The 15830-nt window shown below is 39.4% G+C and overlaps 1 protein-coding gene across 1 annotated transcript in view; it reads left to right on the forward strand.

Moving 5' to 3' along the window:
• Window positions 1-14966, forward strand: part of LOC121954616 (cilia- and flagella-associated protein 46) — a 74226-nt gene extending 59260 nt beyond the window's left edge. The window contains exons 48-59 of the mRNA XM_042502246.1: window positions 193-299; window positions 1856-1926; window positions 2413-2586; window positions 5771-5850; window positions 6242-6302; window positions 6747-6777; window positions 7257-7367; window positions 7489-7601; window positions 13729-13810; window positions 14048-14184; window positions 14323-14418; window positions 14659-14966. Of these exons, the coding sequence (XP_042358180.1) occupies window positions 193-299; window positions 1856-1926; window positions 2413-2586; window positions 5771-5850; window positions 6242-6302; window positions 6747-6777; window positions 7257-7367; window positions 7489-7601; window positions 13729-13810; window positions 14048-14184; window positions 14323-14418; window positions 14659-14765 (1170 nt within the window). The 3' untranslated portion in view covers window positions 14766-14966. The remainder of the gene's footprint in view (window positions 1-192; window positions 300-1855; window positions 1927-2412; window positions 2587-5770; window positions 5851-6241; window positions 6303-6746; window positions 6778-7256; window positions 7368-7488; window positions 7602-13728; window positions 13811-14047; window positions 14185-14322; window positions 14419-14658) is intronic.
• The last annotated feature ends 864 nt before the right edge of the window (window positions 14967-15830 follow it).

Raw genomic sequence — 15830 nt, forward strand, 5'->3', positions numbered from 1 at the left:
CAAGCCTCATAAATAAGCTCACTCCACAGCAATTACTGTCATCTCATGTCTCCGTTCGCGTCGCGGAACAGCTGAGTTTTGCATCCAAGCATTGTGTTGCTGTTATAGATGTGTGTATGAAAGTAATCAGTGGCTGGAAACAATAAATACTGCATTACTGCTACTGAAACTCTCTATGTTCTTGTCACACAGAAAACCGCTGCTGAGGAAATGTTAGGACTCCGCTTCAGAAAACTTATACAAGATATGGAAGACTACTTAAATCCACTTCTCACGCAGTTTGACTTCACATGCTTAAGGTAAAGTATTGTATATGACATCAGATTCCCCTGTTTGTCCACTACAAAGGCTTTACACATTTCATTTAGTTCGTTAGTTCATTTACACAGTTGAACCACACGGACTTGATGAAGAACCAAGTCTCTCATGTTGTTTGTGATCCATATTTCATTTAAGAGGATTCTGTCCTTTTATAGCTTGGGATAGGAAACATATTTTAATGTTGTGTAAAATATCACACTTTCTATTTGATTGGGTGCTGTCATTGTGTTGGTCTTTTGAATGAGTACCTCCGTCCTGATTATCCATCGAGAGATAGTTCTTTGCATGGAGGAGGTTAGTAAAGTTTTTCAGTCTACACTATTACTTTGATGAAGATCCAGTGCGCCTTGATGTTAGACATTTTGCACCTAATTAAATTTTAAAGTGAATCATGTACTCTAGTATTTATTTATTTATTTATTTATTTATTTATTTTTGGGTGCAGTTCTTATGAAGTGACACATTGAACTGCTGTAATTTGTCCAGTCTGTGAGCACCGAGGGCTGAAGCACAGGAGATACTCTCACACTCTCACTCTGCCAACACTCAGCAGATTTAACTCTTTGAAACCTGAACAAACTGGCTTGATTTCTTTAAAAAAAAAAAAAAAAAAAAACATAGGAAGAAGGCAATGAGCATCTTCTGAAGAAACATCCCATTCCTCCTGTAAAAAGTACAAGAAAATGACCTACAAAAAGTGCTAAAAGATAAAAAAAAATAATAATAATAATGTAAAATATTTTTTAAATATATGTTTGGAAAATTATAAATATTTTTGGGAGCTTTTTTTCCCAGTTTTAAAATACATAATTTTTCCAAATCTGGCAGTTTCCTGTAATTTGCAGAACACTTCCTGCCAAGTTGCTTTTTTTCCTCCGTGTTTTCAAAAGAAATCAAATCAATTGGTTCAGGTTTAAATACTTGTGAAGGTATATGAATGCAGCCTAAGAAAATTGGTGTCGTTCCAAGTTTCAAAGGGTTAATATCTTTGGTCACCAGACTTCACAACTTCGATTTAACAAAATATCAATGTCCGTCAATGTTGGTGGACAGAAGCTGGGTTGTTTGAAGAGGATGAAGTGAGGCATTTTGTTCAGATGCTGTAATCCGTGGGTGTCATACTAGCATCATAACGTGCTCTCTTGAAGTTTGACGATATACACGTTACTGCATGCACATCATGAGTCTTTAATAAAGTACTCCATTTGTTTTGGTATCATTTTAAAGCTTCTCATATTGATACTGGTATTATTTTTTAAACGATACCCAGCACTTTTGAACAGTGAGGATTTCACTCTTGATGGCAGAAAGAGAAACATGGGAATGGTCTTTTCAAGTGTGTGCTCAAAACAAACTACGACTATTTTGTGTGTTAATCCTAGTTGGTCAGGTTGTTCCTCAGCAAGCTTCCACAAAGCAAGAGCTGCATGCCCCTGTTTTTTCACCCCTTACACTGTCTGCTTCTATCTTCTGTCCTTGTCAGATATCAGGTAGTGTAGCCCTACTGATCCTCACCTGTCCTTCCCTCCCTCAGGCCCCAGGCTGCATCACTGCCACTCTCTGAGATGACCAAAACCAAAGATAAAGAAGAGAAAGGGAACTCAGGTAAAGGAAAAGTATGTTGGATGTGGACTTTCGTATGTCTGTGGCTTCCTAAGGGCCTTGTGGTTATCTTCGCAGTGTGTCATATGAACCTCTGTTCGATTTTCTGCTGTGATTCCTATCTGTTCATTGGTACCCCATCGGCAGGTTTCTATTCAAGCAGGCTGCAGCTCATCCCCCTCGGGCCAGTGTTGTTACTGTATATGCGATTTAATGTGATAAACGCTGATTTACACACACGAAATGACAACGCAGTACCATTACAAGGCACAGTGAGGATTATAGTTCCACTGAAGTGTTTCCAAAAGAATTAAGGCGGAATTGTTGGAACAATCAAACTAGTTAGAAAGTGTGGACTTTCTGAAGTGGAACAATAAATCCTTAAAATTTGTTGTACAGAAATATCTCAAAGGTTTTTTTAAAAAAAAAGACATACTGTCATACAATAACATTATATGAGAAAGTGTTTGCACTTGTGTGTGTATACAGAGAAATCACCAGCAGATCCAGGGGAGTATGTGGTGTTGCTGGCAGACAGGAAGTTGCTGGAGTTGCCGCTGGAAGCGTTGTCCATCCTGCAGGAGGAAGGTCTGAGTTCTGTGTCACGAGACTTCTCCCTTCAGCTTCTCCACAGTCGCCTGCACAGAGAAGAATCAGGAAAAGGTACCAGAGACGAACATACACACGCAATTTGAGAAATGTTTGCAAGCACTGTCTAGGAATCCTAACCATTACCCATGAACATGCTACTTAAAAACAAGATAGTGCAGTCCTCACAGATAGGTCTAAGACCATCAGTAGAATTTCTGTTCAACATTCTTTCAGCTCGTTATTACTGCCCCACTTAAACAGGCGCTCCATTTATATTGTTGATTATACTTTTTAATTGTCTAAAGAATGGTCAATCCAGACCTACCATCACAAATTTCAATATTTGGAATAAGTAAGTGTGGGATACATAGATTGTAATTTATTGTAAAGTAAAATCAGATCAGTTATGTCATATATATTCTTGATTTCATTCATTTTGATTATTATTCTTATTAGATTAACTCAAAAGATAGACTTGACAAAGAAACTATTGCTGCAGATTGTGAACTAGCCACAAAGTTCTGTGCTGCTGTGCATTTGGTGTCAAACTGTGCGCATGGGCACCGAAAGGTGGGCAACGCTCCATGGAAAATTGGGGTGCTTCAGTGCTTCCAATATCCACTGTAAACCTGGTATAAAACATGCATCATTATAGTTCTATCACTAACTTGCTCATTTTTTAAAAAAAATTGATATAATTAATATTATATTGCAACAAATAGGATTCTCACAAGTTCTTCAAAAGTTGGTTTCTGCTTTATTTTGCACTCAAGATATTTTGGCTTAGATGGTGGCAGGTAAAGTAGGAGGGAACAACAAAGTATTGGACTGGTGGACCACAAGAAAGAGTTTAAAGGATACAACAAGATATGCTTTATGATAAGAGAAGACCTCTGAATAGGGGTGGGTTTTTTTAAAGAGTTTTTTTATGTGGCTCACCCCTGAGTGATAGCGACTGTAAGAAACAGCAGGTGTCTCAGTGGGAGAAATAAGACAGCGCAGTGCTGTTAAGCGGTTTTAAAGTGTTAACAATTAGATGATTTTTGTACTGTGTAAGTGGATGTTTACCTCTTCTGATTCTCCATCATATTTTTGTGAATAAAAGCTCAGTGAAAGCATCTTGATGCGTGGATGTAGACTGTAGACAGCCATCCATAGAAATGGAATTTGTTCAGGAGAGAAAGGTCATTTCACATCCTGCTGGCATGCATAAGTTCATGCAAACATCCGTGAACACCATGGCCTGCTCTGCAAGTGGATGTCCATTAAATGTGGCTATTTGCTGTGCCTGCCAGAGCAATTTAGAGTCAAGACTATAGGTTTAATGTCCAGGGTTAATATATGGAGGTCATAAGCGGATGTTTAAGTTTGATGCTCGATGGCCAATGTTAATGATGGTTTTCCTCCCTAATCCTTCAAAAAAAGCTAGCTTTCAGTTAAAAGTTCTCATTGACATGTAAGTCAAAGAAAGAACCTTTACCAAAATTGACACTGCTTGCTCATAATGTAGGAAATACATTGAGTGAAGGATTTGTATAGTCCAACAGCTATCAACTGTTGTTTAGTTGAAATGACCATAATCTCACAATTACAAGAATAGCTACATTGTTACCAATGTATTGTTAAAAAGAATAGATTTGCTTATATAGCCACTATCTGGCTAAAACATCTGAGTTTTGGTTTTAGTCGCTGTATGAATGTTTAATTATCGATACTTAAAACTGTGATTGGAGCGCAGGCTGTGAGAGCAACAAGTACAATAGTATCATCAGAGAGAAGACTGTTCTCATCAACGGACAAAACTCGATTTAAAATAGGACTGCGGTATCTATTCTTGGTAACTCAAATAACCAACCAGTTGCAATGTTGTGTTTCACAAGAATCTAATCAAAAATCCATTTTAAACAAACTGCTTGAATAATATTTCTAAGGTAAAAAAAAAAAAAAAAAGACAATAACATAAACTAAAATAACTCGGCTCAGTTTTATTATTAATATCCAACAAATTGTGGGTTTTATTTTGGAGGTCTCCTATGAGTGTAGTATCCATAGGAAAAAAAAGTTGTTTTTTGGCAACAGTGCCTCAGTCCTCTGGGGAATTATGCACAGTAATATTCTGAAAAGAAAAGAAAAGGGAGCAGAAAGAGCAGCGAATCTGACGCTGCAGACATCTTTACCTTTTTAAAGGTTGAATCATTTGCATAGCTTGAGTGAATGTTCAAAGGTTACTGTTAAACGTGTGTGTGTGTGTGTGTGTGTGTGTGTGTGCGTGTGCCTATCTGTGTGTGTCTTGACGATTGCATATTACACAGGCAGGAAACTACTAGAACATGTGTTTCCTCGCACATCTTTCAGTGGCTGGATCAAATACATGGGTGATGACAATGATGATTCTTTTTTCTAGAATCATCATTACCATACTTTTGACATCTGCATTGTACCCTTGTGTCAAGAAGATGTAGTGCCTGAAACGAGTTTTGAAAGGGCAATTTATTATTATGTGCAGTGCTTTGCATGAAGTATGGACAGGACAAATTAGCACAAACAATAAAAAGACTGTCTTCAGGTGGGAAAGTTTAACTCTGTGTGAATGTATGCTTCTACTAGCTTAGACTGAACTATGTCTGAGAGTAATCAAATGTGATTCTACTACACAGACCTCATGAAAGCTTTTACTTTTACTGTCTTGTTGGTTCTTTAATGACTTAACATATAAGTGAGTTTAACAAACTAGACACGTTCACATATCACTTGCAGTCCAATCAGAGTGGACCCACGGTCCAAAAGTGGATCGCGACCCACCAGTAGGGAACCACTCTGTCAAGTCGAGCCGACAGATGGACTCCTTTCCTACGGTATTGCTGCTGGTATCGCTTAAAAATAAATTAAAAAATCAGTCATGAAATTGTAGATAGCTACTTCAGTGTATGTGCAATTAGGTGTTGACTAAAGCCATTCATTTGTGTGTTTGTGTTTGTTTGTTTGTTTGTTTGTTTGGAAAAGGAGGGTTGGCTTGAAATTAATTCTGTAATTAAACTGATAATCAAAGCGTCATCAATAGTCGGGCTTTCATTTGCTGAGGGTAATGAATGTTGCAGCCAGGAGGAACTTTCAGAACTGTTCTTCAGTCACCAATAAATGTCATTGACTTTGCAGATACTGAGAAAGTTGTTTTTTTCCTCCTCCCAGTTCAAATGCTGTGTAATCTAGCCTGCAGACAAGTGTATGTATTAATTCTGCTTCCTGTCTGTGGCAGTTGAAAGTGACAACAAAAAGGAGACCAAAGGTGGCAAGGGAACTAAGGGGAAGGCAGATCAAAGCCAAGCCATCAAAGTGGTGAGTTCAGTAAATTAATCTGGGCCTGCCAGATACAGACAGCAATATTACTTTTACCTGCTGTCAGCACTGGCAATTATTTAAGTTCCTCTCGCCTCCCTTTTAAGTGTGGTTTTTCAATCAATTACATAATGTGTTTTCATAAAGATCCTATTTCCAGCTTCTGAGCATTTATCCTCTGTCATGCACCACTTCTATTTTTTCCTTCAACCACTTCCCGTTGCTTCTATTTCTCTTGCTCTGTCTCTTCTGTTTAAATTCCACTCTCATATTCTGTCTTGCAACTGGTAATTGCAAATGTATATTTGCATGTTTATGTGCATACTGCATACACTTTGTGTTTGTAACTGATGTTGGTTTAAGCTGTTATAATTTTAATTTATTTACCCAGATGCCTGTGAATCGTGTGTTGCCTTCTAACACCTTCCCGGTGGATGCACGTCACTTCAAATGTATCTTTTTTGTTAAATATTATACCTACTTCACAAAACCAAAGAACAGCCAGTTATTTTTTAAATGCCATAACTTCAAGATCACAAGTTAGTTATTTTGTTATCTTGAAAAACAGCTTTGTCTCGAGATAACAAGGTAATTATTTCATCGTTGAACAAAAATTGTGATATTGAGATAATTAATTCATTATCACAAATGTAGTTTTATTTTGTTATCTCAAGATAATGACATAATTACAAAAAAAGGTTGTTTCCTCACATTAGGCTACTTATAATGTTTGTAAGTGCCATAATGTTTGTGATCTCAAAATAACATTTAAAAAGAATGGAAATGTGGCCATTCTTAGCTTCTGTGTATTTCTTTTTGTTAATTTTTTTGTTTGTCTTACTGAGATATAGTAAAAGCATAATTTTACAAAGATTTTTATGCTTAACATGCCACAGATATTGTTGACCCTCACAATGAAGGCCACTTTGGTAAGTGACTGCTGATGATTTAATTACATTCTTTGGAGAGAATACATTACATACCTTCCATTACATATCTATAAAGTTAATAAAGTGGAAGTATGACAAGGGTGGAAAGGTACTACACTGTTGCAGAAAAAAATGCTTGTTTTAAATAATAACAGCACCCTATAGGTCTAGCTGTTTTTCTCTTCTGTATGGACGGTGTGTTTTGGATTTTATGAGTGCTGAGAAAGCTTTGTAGTCAAGTTTTGCAGTGAATAATGTTGTCTTTATAATTTATTGCAGCCAGGCATTGCCATAGTTGACTCTAAGTGTCTTCCTCTAAACTTGTAGCCTTTCAAAGCATCCTCTCCTCATTTAAAATATACTGTTTTACAAAATCGCTACTTTGTTGGCCTTGTGTGAGTCACATTTCAGCTCCCAGTTAGTGTCACCACCTCAGCAAGTCATAGGTTTCATAATATTTGTATGTTTTTGTCTCTCTGGCACAGAGGGGACCAGTCTGAGCATGAGGATGAAGGAGATTTTGGAAACCCACAGCGAGCATTTGACTAATCTGTGGGAGGGTTTCATGGGCAGCAAACAAAGGCCCAGGTCAGAATGCAATGCAGCAAGTTTTTGTTTGGTTTTTGCTCTCAGCATACAGAGAAGAAAGTGTTTTTGTTACATTGCAACACACCTGATCATTTCTAACCCTTCTCCAATATGTTTCAAGTCTGTCTGAGATGGAGCAGCTGCTGTGCAGATGCAGTTCTTTCATTTACCTGGGGATGGAGCGCTTCATGGCAAACATTCCACCTGCCAAAGTGGCTGCCCTCAATCTGTCTGGTACTGTACACTCATGCAGCAGTTTCATTGAAGGCATGCATGTTGGTTTTAAAAATGTGAAAGTCAGCATGAAAAAGCAGTATGCACATATTTGTAGTAAGCCTAAGCTTACCAGGGCCCACCACATCATTGCCGCTAATCATGAATTACAGATGGATTCATAATGTCTTTAGTTTTCTGAATAATGCATTTGCTGTTCATGACATCAGTCTTCTTTCTGATTTAGGCAAAAAAAAAAAAAGCAAAATTAATAATTAAGTTTCTTGTGGTCAGTTGAAATCCCTGTCCATGTGACGGGGATGAGGGGGAGGTGGCAGAGCTTTCAGCCCAATCCAGCAGGGGTGGTTTTAGTCTGTTCAGACCTGCCACCCTGACTCTGCTCCCTCTTTCTTTCTTTCTTTTCTATTACTGCTCTCTGGCGTTTAAGTCATAATTGCTGATCAGTGACCCCAGGATCCTCATTGAGTGCTTATCCTTTTCTGGAGCATAAGTTTTGTGTGTTTTAGTTGAATTCAAAGCTAGCTTAGCTAGTGACTGCTGTGAATAGGGCAGCTGACAACAAGGGAAAGACCATGTGACCGCTTGGAAAGACAGCTGACAGGAGGGAAAGACCCCAAAGGTGCTGACATGGGCTAGCAATCCACGCCGGCTGATGATGTGTAGTAGCCTTTCTACAACCACAATAAGCTACAGCCAACATAGGAAAAATATCCCAAGAGTCAGCGAGAGAAGGGGTGGAAGATGACTCACAGGTGGATTACATGGCAAAAGACATCGGAACAGACATGACTATGCATCAGATATGTGACTCAGTGAGGGATAGGGGAACGGACCGCTAGGGTTAAAACTAGCAGCATTCGGGGTAAGGTGAGCTCATCTGTGGAGGTTAAAGGTAGTACAGTAGTGGGCAAGATACTTCAGGTTTGTCCTTGTGGCTGGCAGAAAGTCACATCAATCAGTTGACACTGAGGTCAGCAGGCTAGCCAAAGAGAGAACCATGGAGCAGAAGGCTAGAGGTAGATGGCCAAGGGCAAATGATAGTAAAGAGTGGGAGGCGGTTAACAGTGACTTGTTGGTGATCTTAAGTGGGTTTAGAGGAAATGTGGTTAAGAGGTTAGAAAGAGAGATTCAGGGTGCATGACAGAAAGAGGGTAAGGAGAGTACAGATAGGCAAGTCTAGATGGCAAAAAGAAATAGAGAAGTTAGTTAAGGAAAGGTGACAGTTACGAAAACAGTAGGAAAAGGCTACAGACTAGCAGCACTTAGAAGGGCAGAGCATTTTAGGAAAAAGAGGAGAAAGAAAGAATATGGGTTGTTGAAAAAGGTTTGTTTAAACAGGAAAAAGGGGGGCAACTTAAGGCAAAAAGGTTAGAGGTTGAAGTATATTTGAGAAAGACTTATTGAGACTTAGAGGAGAATAGGAGTGGAGGTCTTCCACCTGATAAGCCTCCATTGAGAGAGATAAGTCAGGAGTTGGATGTTAGGCCACCTAGGTGGAAAGAAGATCAGGAAGTGGTCAGGCATGCAAAGGCTTCTTTGGCCCCAGGGACTAATAGAGTCCCCTACCGGGTTTATAAAAGTGCACCTGACATCCAAGTTTTTGTGGAAACATCTAAAAAGAATTTGGGAGAAACAAATTATCCCAAGAGCATGGCGCAGGGCAGGGGGTGTCTTCATCCCTAAGAAGAAGGAGTCCTCAGATCTTAGCCAGTTCCGGATGATTTCTCTCCTGAATGTCAGGGGAAGATTTTCTTTAGTGTAGTAGTGCAGAGATTAGCTGGGTACTTAGAAAGGAATGGGTTAATAGACTTGAGGGTGCAGAAGACGGGGATACCAGGTTTTTCAGGGTGCTTAGAGCATACTAGCATGATCTGACACCAGATTCAAGCAGCCAAGAGCAGTTTGTACGTGAGGGGGGGAAACATAGAGGCAGTAAGTTAGGGAGGAGGCAGGGGTGTGATTGGGAAATGCAGGTAGATTTTGGAGGAAGGCTTGTTATTCATCAGGAAATAGTCTGTACTAATTTGAGGCCTAACATAGTGCTGTGGTCGGTGAGTCAACGAATTGTTTATTTCATTGAGCTTACAGTCCCTTGGGAAGCCTCAGTGGAAGAAGCCTATGAAAGGAAGAAAGTGAGGTACACAGACTTACAGGCAGAAGCTGAGCAGAAAGGATGGAAAGCTAGGGTTCGCCCAGTTGAAGTGGGATGTAGGGGATTTGTAGCTGGATCAGTTACCTCTCTCCTGGGGGAGATGGGAGTGCGGGGCCGGGTTTGAGGACAGTGAGGGAAATGTCAGATGAGGCAGTTAAATCCAGTCAGTGGATTTTGATTAGGAGGAACAATGGTAGTTTGGGACCAGCAGGGGGCACCGCTGAACGAACAACTCCTTGAAATCAGGTGGAGAGATCCACCAATCAATCCTCTCAGGAGAAAACCCAGGAAGTGTGAGGGTATTTAGGAGCAGGAGTGGCCTATTTGAGTCTCTTTGTGTGAGACCATGCTGCCATCCAAGTAAGTGTGTTTATTGATCCAATTCACCCTTATTTCCCTTAGCCTGAGTCTTGTATGTGAGTTGTAGTATATTGGCAATTGTGATGCATGTGCTAGGGACGGTAGCATCAGCACAGTCACTACCTGGAGTCTGCATAAATAGAGCCTGGGTCTGTTGAAGGTGATATTGCTGTTTGGGCTGTGACAGTCATGTGATAGCCAGCCTAGCTAGCTTAATTAGCTCAGTTTAGCCTCCTGGGGGATAGCCATGTGTTAGCTTAGCTTAGCCTTGTAACTGTGATAGCTTTGTAGTAGTTCAGCTTGTATCTGTGAGTAGTTTAGCTTAGCCTTGTATCTGTGATAGCCAGGTGGCATTGCCACTATCTGGAGCTTGCATAAACGGAGCCTGGGTCTGTTGAAGGTGGCATGGCTGTTTGGGATGCATAGGAGCAGTGAGAACTGGCACTAGGGGAGTTGCTTTGGGACGCCAGAGTTCACTGCCTAGCCTCCTGGAAGTGTTGTGGGACCAACTAGGTGAAACACTGATGAAAGGAGGTTCCCACCTGATGACCCCAAAGATGTGTTAGTCTTCACTGCTCTCTGACCTTTATATTTAAGCCATAATAGCTGATTGGTGACCCTAGTCTCTTTAGTGTGTGTATTCCTGGAGCACAAGTTTCTTGTGCTCAGTTGAAATCCCTGTCTGTGTGAGGAAGAGAGGTGCCAGAGCTTTCAGCCCGATCCGGTGGGGTTGGTTTTGACTGCCTTGAGCATCAGGTGTCTCTGTACCAGATGAAAAATTGGTGGCAAAATACTGTAATGACTGAAAAGCAGAGCTATTTATGGCTTTTGTAAACAGTAAATGGAGAAGTAGGCTTAATCTCTTTAAAGCTATCAGTCTTATTCGCTGGATGGATATATGTAGAAATATCTCTTTTTATCACAAATCCCTGCTAAAACATTTCCACAACTTTGCTTAGTACCTGTTAGCATAATTTAACAGAGAACTTCTAATAAGGATTCCTTCAGAATACTTCATTTCAGTCATTCAATCCCACTAATCTCATTTTAAAAGAAAAACAAAAAAACTCAAAAAAATGTATATTCTGGAGCAGTCGTATAAAAATAAATTTACATTCTTTTATAGGACACATCTAATTGTGCCTTACAGTCATAGAAGATGACACATCTGGTGACATAAGTCGGTGACATAAGTCGGAGCAAATTAAAACAGGTATTTGTAATCATTTGAAACTCAAACCTTTTGAGTTTTTCCTTCTCTTTTTTAAGAGTAGTCTTATAGAACCTCTGGACGCTGTAATTTATTTACAGTCGGGGGACAAGATGACTCCCAACCCTCTCTCTCTTCTCAGTTATTAGCAGCAGCCTTTCCCTCCCTCACAACTCTTAAAATAAGTAATAACCTGCCCCAAACAACCTTTGTACGGCAGTGACAGAGAGGAGCCATGGCTTCATCTTCATGGCTCCTCTCTGTCACTGCCGTACAAAGGTAGTCTGAGACTGGGTAGACTTGGTGTGATAGACAGAGTGTCAGGTTGGCCTTATGCATCGCCCAAGGCTGGACATATGTGCCTCCCGCTAGCCTGGCGTTAGTGCTGCTAACTATAGTGTGACTGACACCATGGTTTGAATTCCAGCTGTTACTTCACAACAAACTGGAGCGGTTGTACTTAATTGGCCATCAGGATATGATCAGGCGATGGCAGATTTGTGTCTCCCAGAATAAAAAGGTGTTATGCTGTACATGCAGCACCATCTGCACTCATATTTTATCGGGGAATTGTGTGCCTTAAACAAGAAACAGATGCAGAGATAGAGTAATAATATCATCTTGTAAGACTGAGGGACAAAGCTCGATGACTGTAACATTGCTGTGACAATGACTGGAAGACTGGGACTCGCATCAGAGTGGTGGACTGCTGTTCTGTCCTTTCTGAAATACAGATAGTAAGATGTCCTCAGTAACATACCTGGTGTCTGACATTTTCTCACACCTACAGGGCTAGTCCAAGTGCTTGTAAAAATGTGATTGACTGGGTGTCCTGCAAATGACTGACTGTAACAATATTTTAAAGTGTTTTTCATCTGGTTGTTTGTATGCCTCTACGTTGGCAATAACCAAGGCCGTATGTAATATGTTTTTAGTTTTTACATTCCCAATGCCTTGAGGGATTTTTCTTTTCTTTTCAAATTTTACACAAATGTCCACTTGGACTCAAGGAGGAAGTGATGAGATTTTGGTGGTCATAGATCAACAGTTACGGTCTGTCTTATTTTTGTGACTGCATTATTTTAAGAACACCTTGAAGGATTTTTTTTTCTTTTTTGCAAATTTTGCACAAACATTCAAGGGGACACAAGAACTAATTGATTTATTTTTTTTTGGCCAAAGGTCAAGGTCATGGTGACCTTGCATTTGTCTCATTTTTGTGAAGGTGATGTCTCAAAACACCATAAGGGAATTTCTTTAAATTTGGCACAAATTTGTCAAATTGATAGGAATCTTGCGGCCAAAGGTCAAGGTCACAGTGACCTCATAAAACAGGTCTTTAGCCATAACTCAAGAATTCATATGCTGAAATTTCACAGAAATGTTTCATGGGATATATGATAAAGTTCTGACATTTCATATCCAAGAGGTTCATGGTCAATTGTGATGTCATAATGTCCTGGAAAAAAACCTTTTCTGGCCATTTTTCAACCTTGTAAGACAGAAACAGACAGCTACTGAATTGGTGGTACTAATCTGGGGTGCTCACCTTAAAACTGTGCCAATGTAAAGATCTTCTGTGCTGCAGCGGGAAGCATCCTTTTTTTTTTTTACAGACATGGATATAAATTTTAAGAGCGACGTTACTGGTGCGCGGAGGCATATAACCCTGGTGCAGTATTTCTTGTTAATGAAGGCCCATGACTAAAATGTATAAGTTAATAGTGTTGCACACCGTATGTAACCAAATGCCACCACTGATAATCATAAGTTCAGTCATTTAACATTATACCCTCATATAAAACACAACTCAGATCAACCTTATGATGTTTAAACATTGTGTATGTGACATTCAGAAAATTAAAAAAGCAGCAAAAAACACTTTGCCATGTAAAGGTATAGAGGAGTGATGGCGCCCCTAGTTATTTTATCAAACATTTAAAAAAAATAAAAATTTGTCAGCAAACAACTCTTGTAATCTTAGAAATAAAGCCACCTTGAAATTAACATTGAAGAATACTTTAAAAAAAAACATTGTGGATATAAAGTTAGCCTTGAAGTTGTGCATGGGTTTGGCTCTGTACTGTTGCAAATGCAAAATAGAATTGTTATTATTGTAATTATTATAAGAAGATACCACAGCTTTTCAACTGAATTCTGTACTTCTCTTTGACAACATAGTTGTCTTTTTTCAAACTTCATGCTGCCTGTACAAACTTTACACACTATTGTATCACTTCACCTTATTGCATTAAGACAGAGCTGAGAACAGCTTTTCATTGTTCAGAACAGAACATGATGGGCATCCTCAAGGCTGTGGTTTGTGCATTATTAGGAAATATTTATAAAAGTTTCATATTCCCTGTTCTAGAGGAGTTTCATTTCTTGATGTTTGCTCTCCTCAGAGTGTCGCATGGCGTTGCTCTTTGACCTGGTACAGAACAATGCCAGTGCTGTCCATCAATCAAACCTTGATGTCCACGAGAGGTAACACACTAGCTTCAAATACTGAAGCTCAAATTGAGTTTGTCAAAGTAATTTTGCACTTATCATTCTTACATGTCGACCTTTTTAACTTCCTAGCATGTTTTACTGAATTCACTTAAGTGACAATTGATGCTTCTGTCTTTTGCCTTTGAACGCATTTCAGTTCTTTGGTTGGTATCAGTGTGTAGAAACGGGGCTTCCCCTCTTTCCTTCTCTCACTGTTTGTGTCCTCTGCAGTGCTGGACAGTTAACCCTTGAGAAACCCCTGGAGACTGCTCTGCTGTTGAGTTTGGCCGGTGTTGGCTGTATTGTCCTTGACCAGTGGCACAGCAGCCTGAAGCAGAACACACACAGTATGGCCAACGTGCTAGATAGTAAGTGATGCCTTTTCTACATTTTCCATTACTGACTATCGGCAGTGTAATTTAACCTCTTTAAATATTTACTTAATGGTTGTGGGCATTATTAGCAGTTACAGTAATACAATCTGTGTGTGTCGCCATGTGTTGCAGATTTACTGAGGGGCAGACAAACCTCTGGCCACACCATCTGTGCCCTTCGGAGAGGGGACAGCTCAGAGATACCAACCCACAAGGTTACAGGATCAGGTAATTTATACATTCTCATTTAACCTCAAATTTCTATGTACTGTAAACACAGAAATGTGTTTTTAACGGCTGCATAACAGACACCCCCACATCTCTTTCCCTGTGTGTGAGGCTTGGTTTTCTTTGCAAAGAGCAATAAAAAAATGTCAAGCAGAATCATTCAAATTATGAAACAAAACCAGCTGGATTTCACTATAACCCTCAGATATAGTTATTGCTGCCTCTGGCTTCCTTCTGCAGATCAAGTGCTCCTCACTGACTCAAAGAAAGTTCACCACAAAACGACTCTCACACCATCAACCTTCAACTGTGTTCTTTATGGACTCCCTAACTTAATTTTCACCTAGTATATCCTTGGTATTTCCCACCTTTATATCACAGTTCAGGATGAATACAGGTATACATGTCAGCCAGCTTTGCAAATATTACTGTATGCAAAAAAACTGAAGCTACTGTACTATGAGGGGGTTAGATATTTTTATTAAAGATGATCTTTGACTCTTTGCTTCTGCATTTTTACTGTCATTTTATTAAAAAAAAAAAAAAGTTTAGACTTGGTGTTTTTTACCGTACACAGCAGATGTGATATATTATGTTATATTATGCAACATCCCTGACCTTAATGTTCAATGCTCTCGCAGAGGGCAACTTACAGAGATTCACCCCATCCGTGTGTTGCATTTACTCTATGACACGACCAGCAGCCCTGTTGTGACACAACAGAAAATAGATGAAATCCTACAATTAGAGGACTTTGCTTAAAAAAAATCATGCTCGGGTATATTTTGAGTTGTAGTGATGCAGCTTCATCTTACAGCTGTAACTGAAGGTCTGCTATCGCTCTGTTTTCTTATTAATTGTAGCTTACATACTAATTAGTGCTAATTTAGTGTCTTCTCGACAGTGTTTCCTGCAGTTCCATGGTCTTGACTCATCAAATTAAAATGCAAATTATCTGTTAATTGAACCATTTCAAACGTTGACCCCGCAACAGAGGGTGCATTCATTGTTTTAACATGCTGTGTCACACGGCAATAACATGAAAACCCTGACACCTCTCTGAAGTTGAAAGAGGCTGGATTCATCCTTTCATGAAAACCAGGCTCAAATTATACCTAATTAATTTTGCTTGTTTTAATTTAAAGAGGGCCTTTATCAGACATTGCAGTGCACGCTTAATCCTTGTATTTGTTGTTGTTTTTTCACCAAATGTTAATTTCTACATGATAAATAAATACACCCTTTGAGAAAAGAGCTGTTGTAACAACTGTATCCTGAGGTTTTAAATACTGGCCTTCATATTGTAAATAAGCCTAAAATCAAAAAAGAGAGTGGAAGTCATCATTGCCATTTCAATGCTTTATTTCTCAGTTTGGGTGTGTTTTAAGATTACTAATACATGGATCTGTTGT

This window comes from Plectropomus leopardus, chromosome 15 (assembly GCF_008729295.1).
Source record: "Plectropomus leopardus isolate mb chromosome 15, YSFRI_Pleo_2.0, whole genome shotgun sequence".
Taxonomy (NCBI): Eukaryota; Metazoa; Chordata; class Actinopteri; order Perciformes; family Serranidae; genus Plectropomus; species Plectropomus leopardus.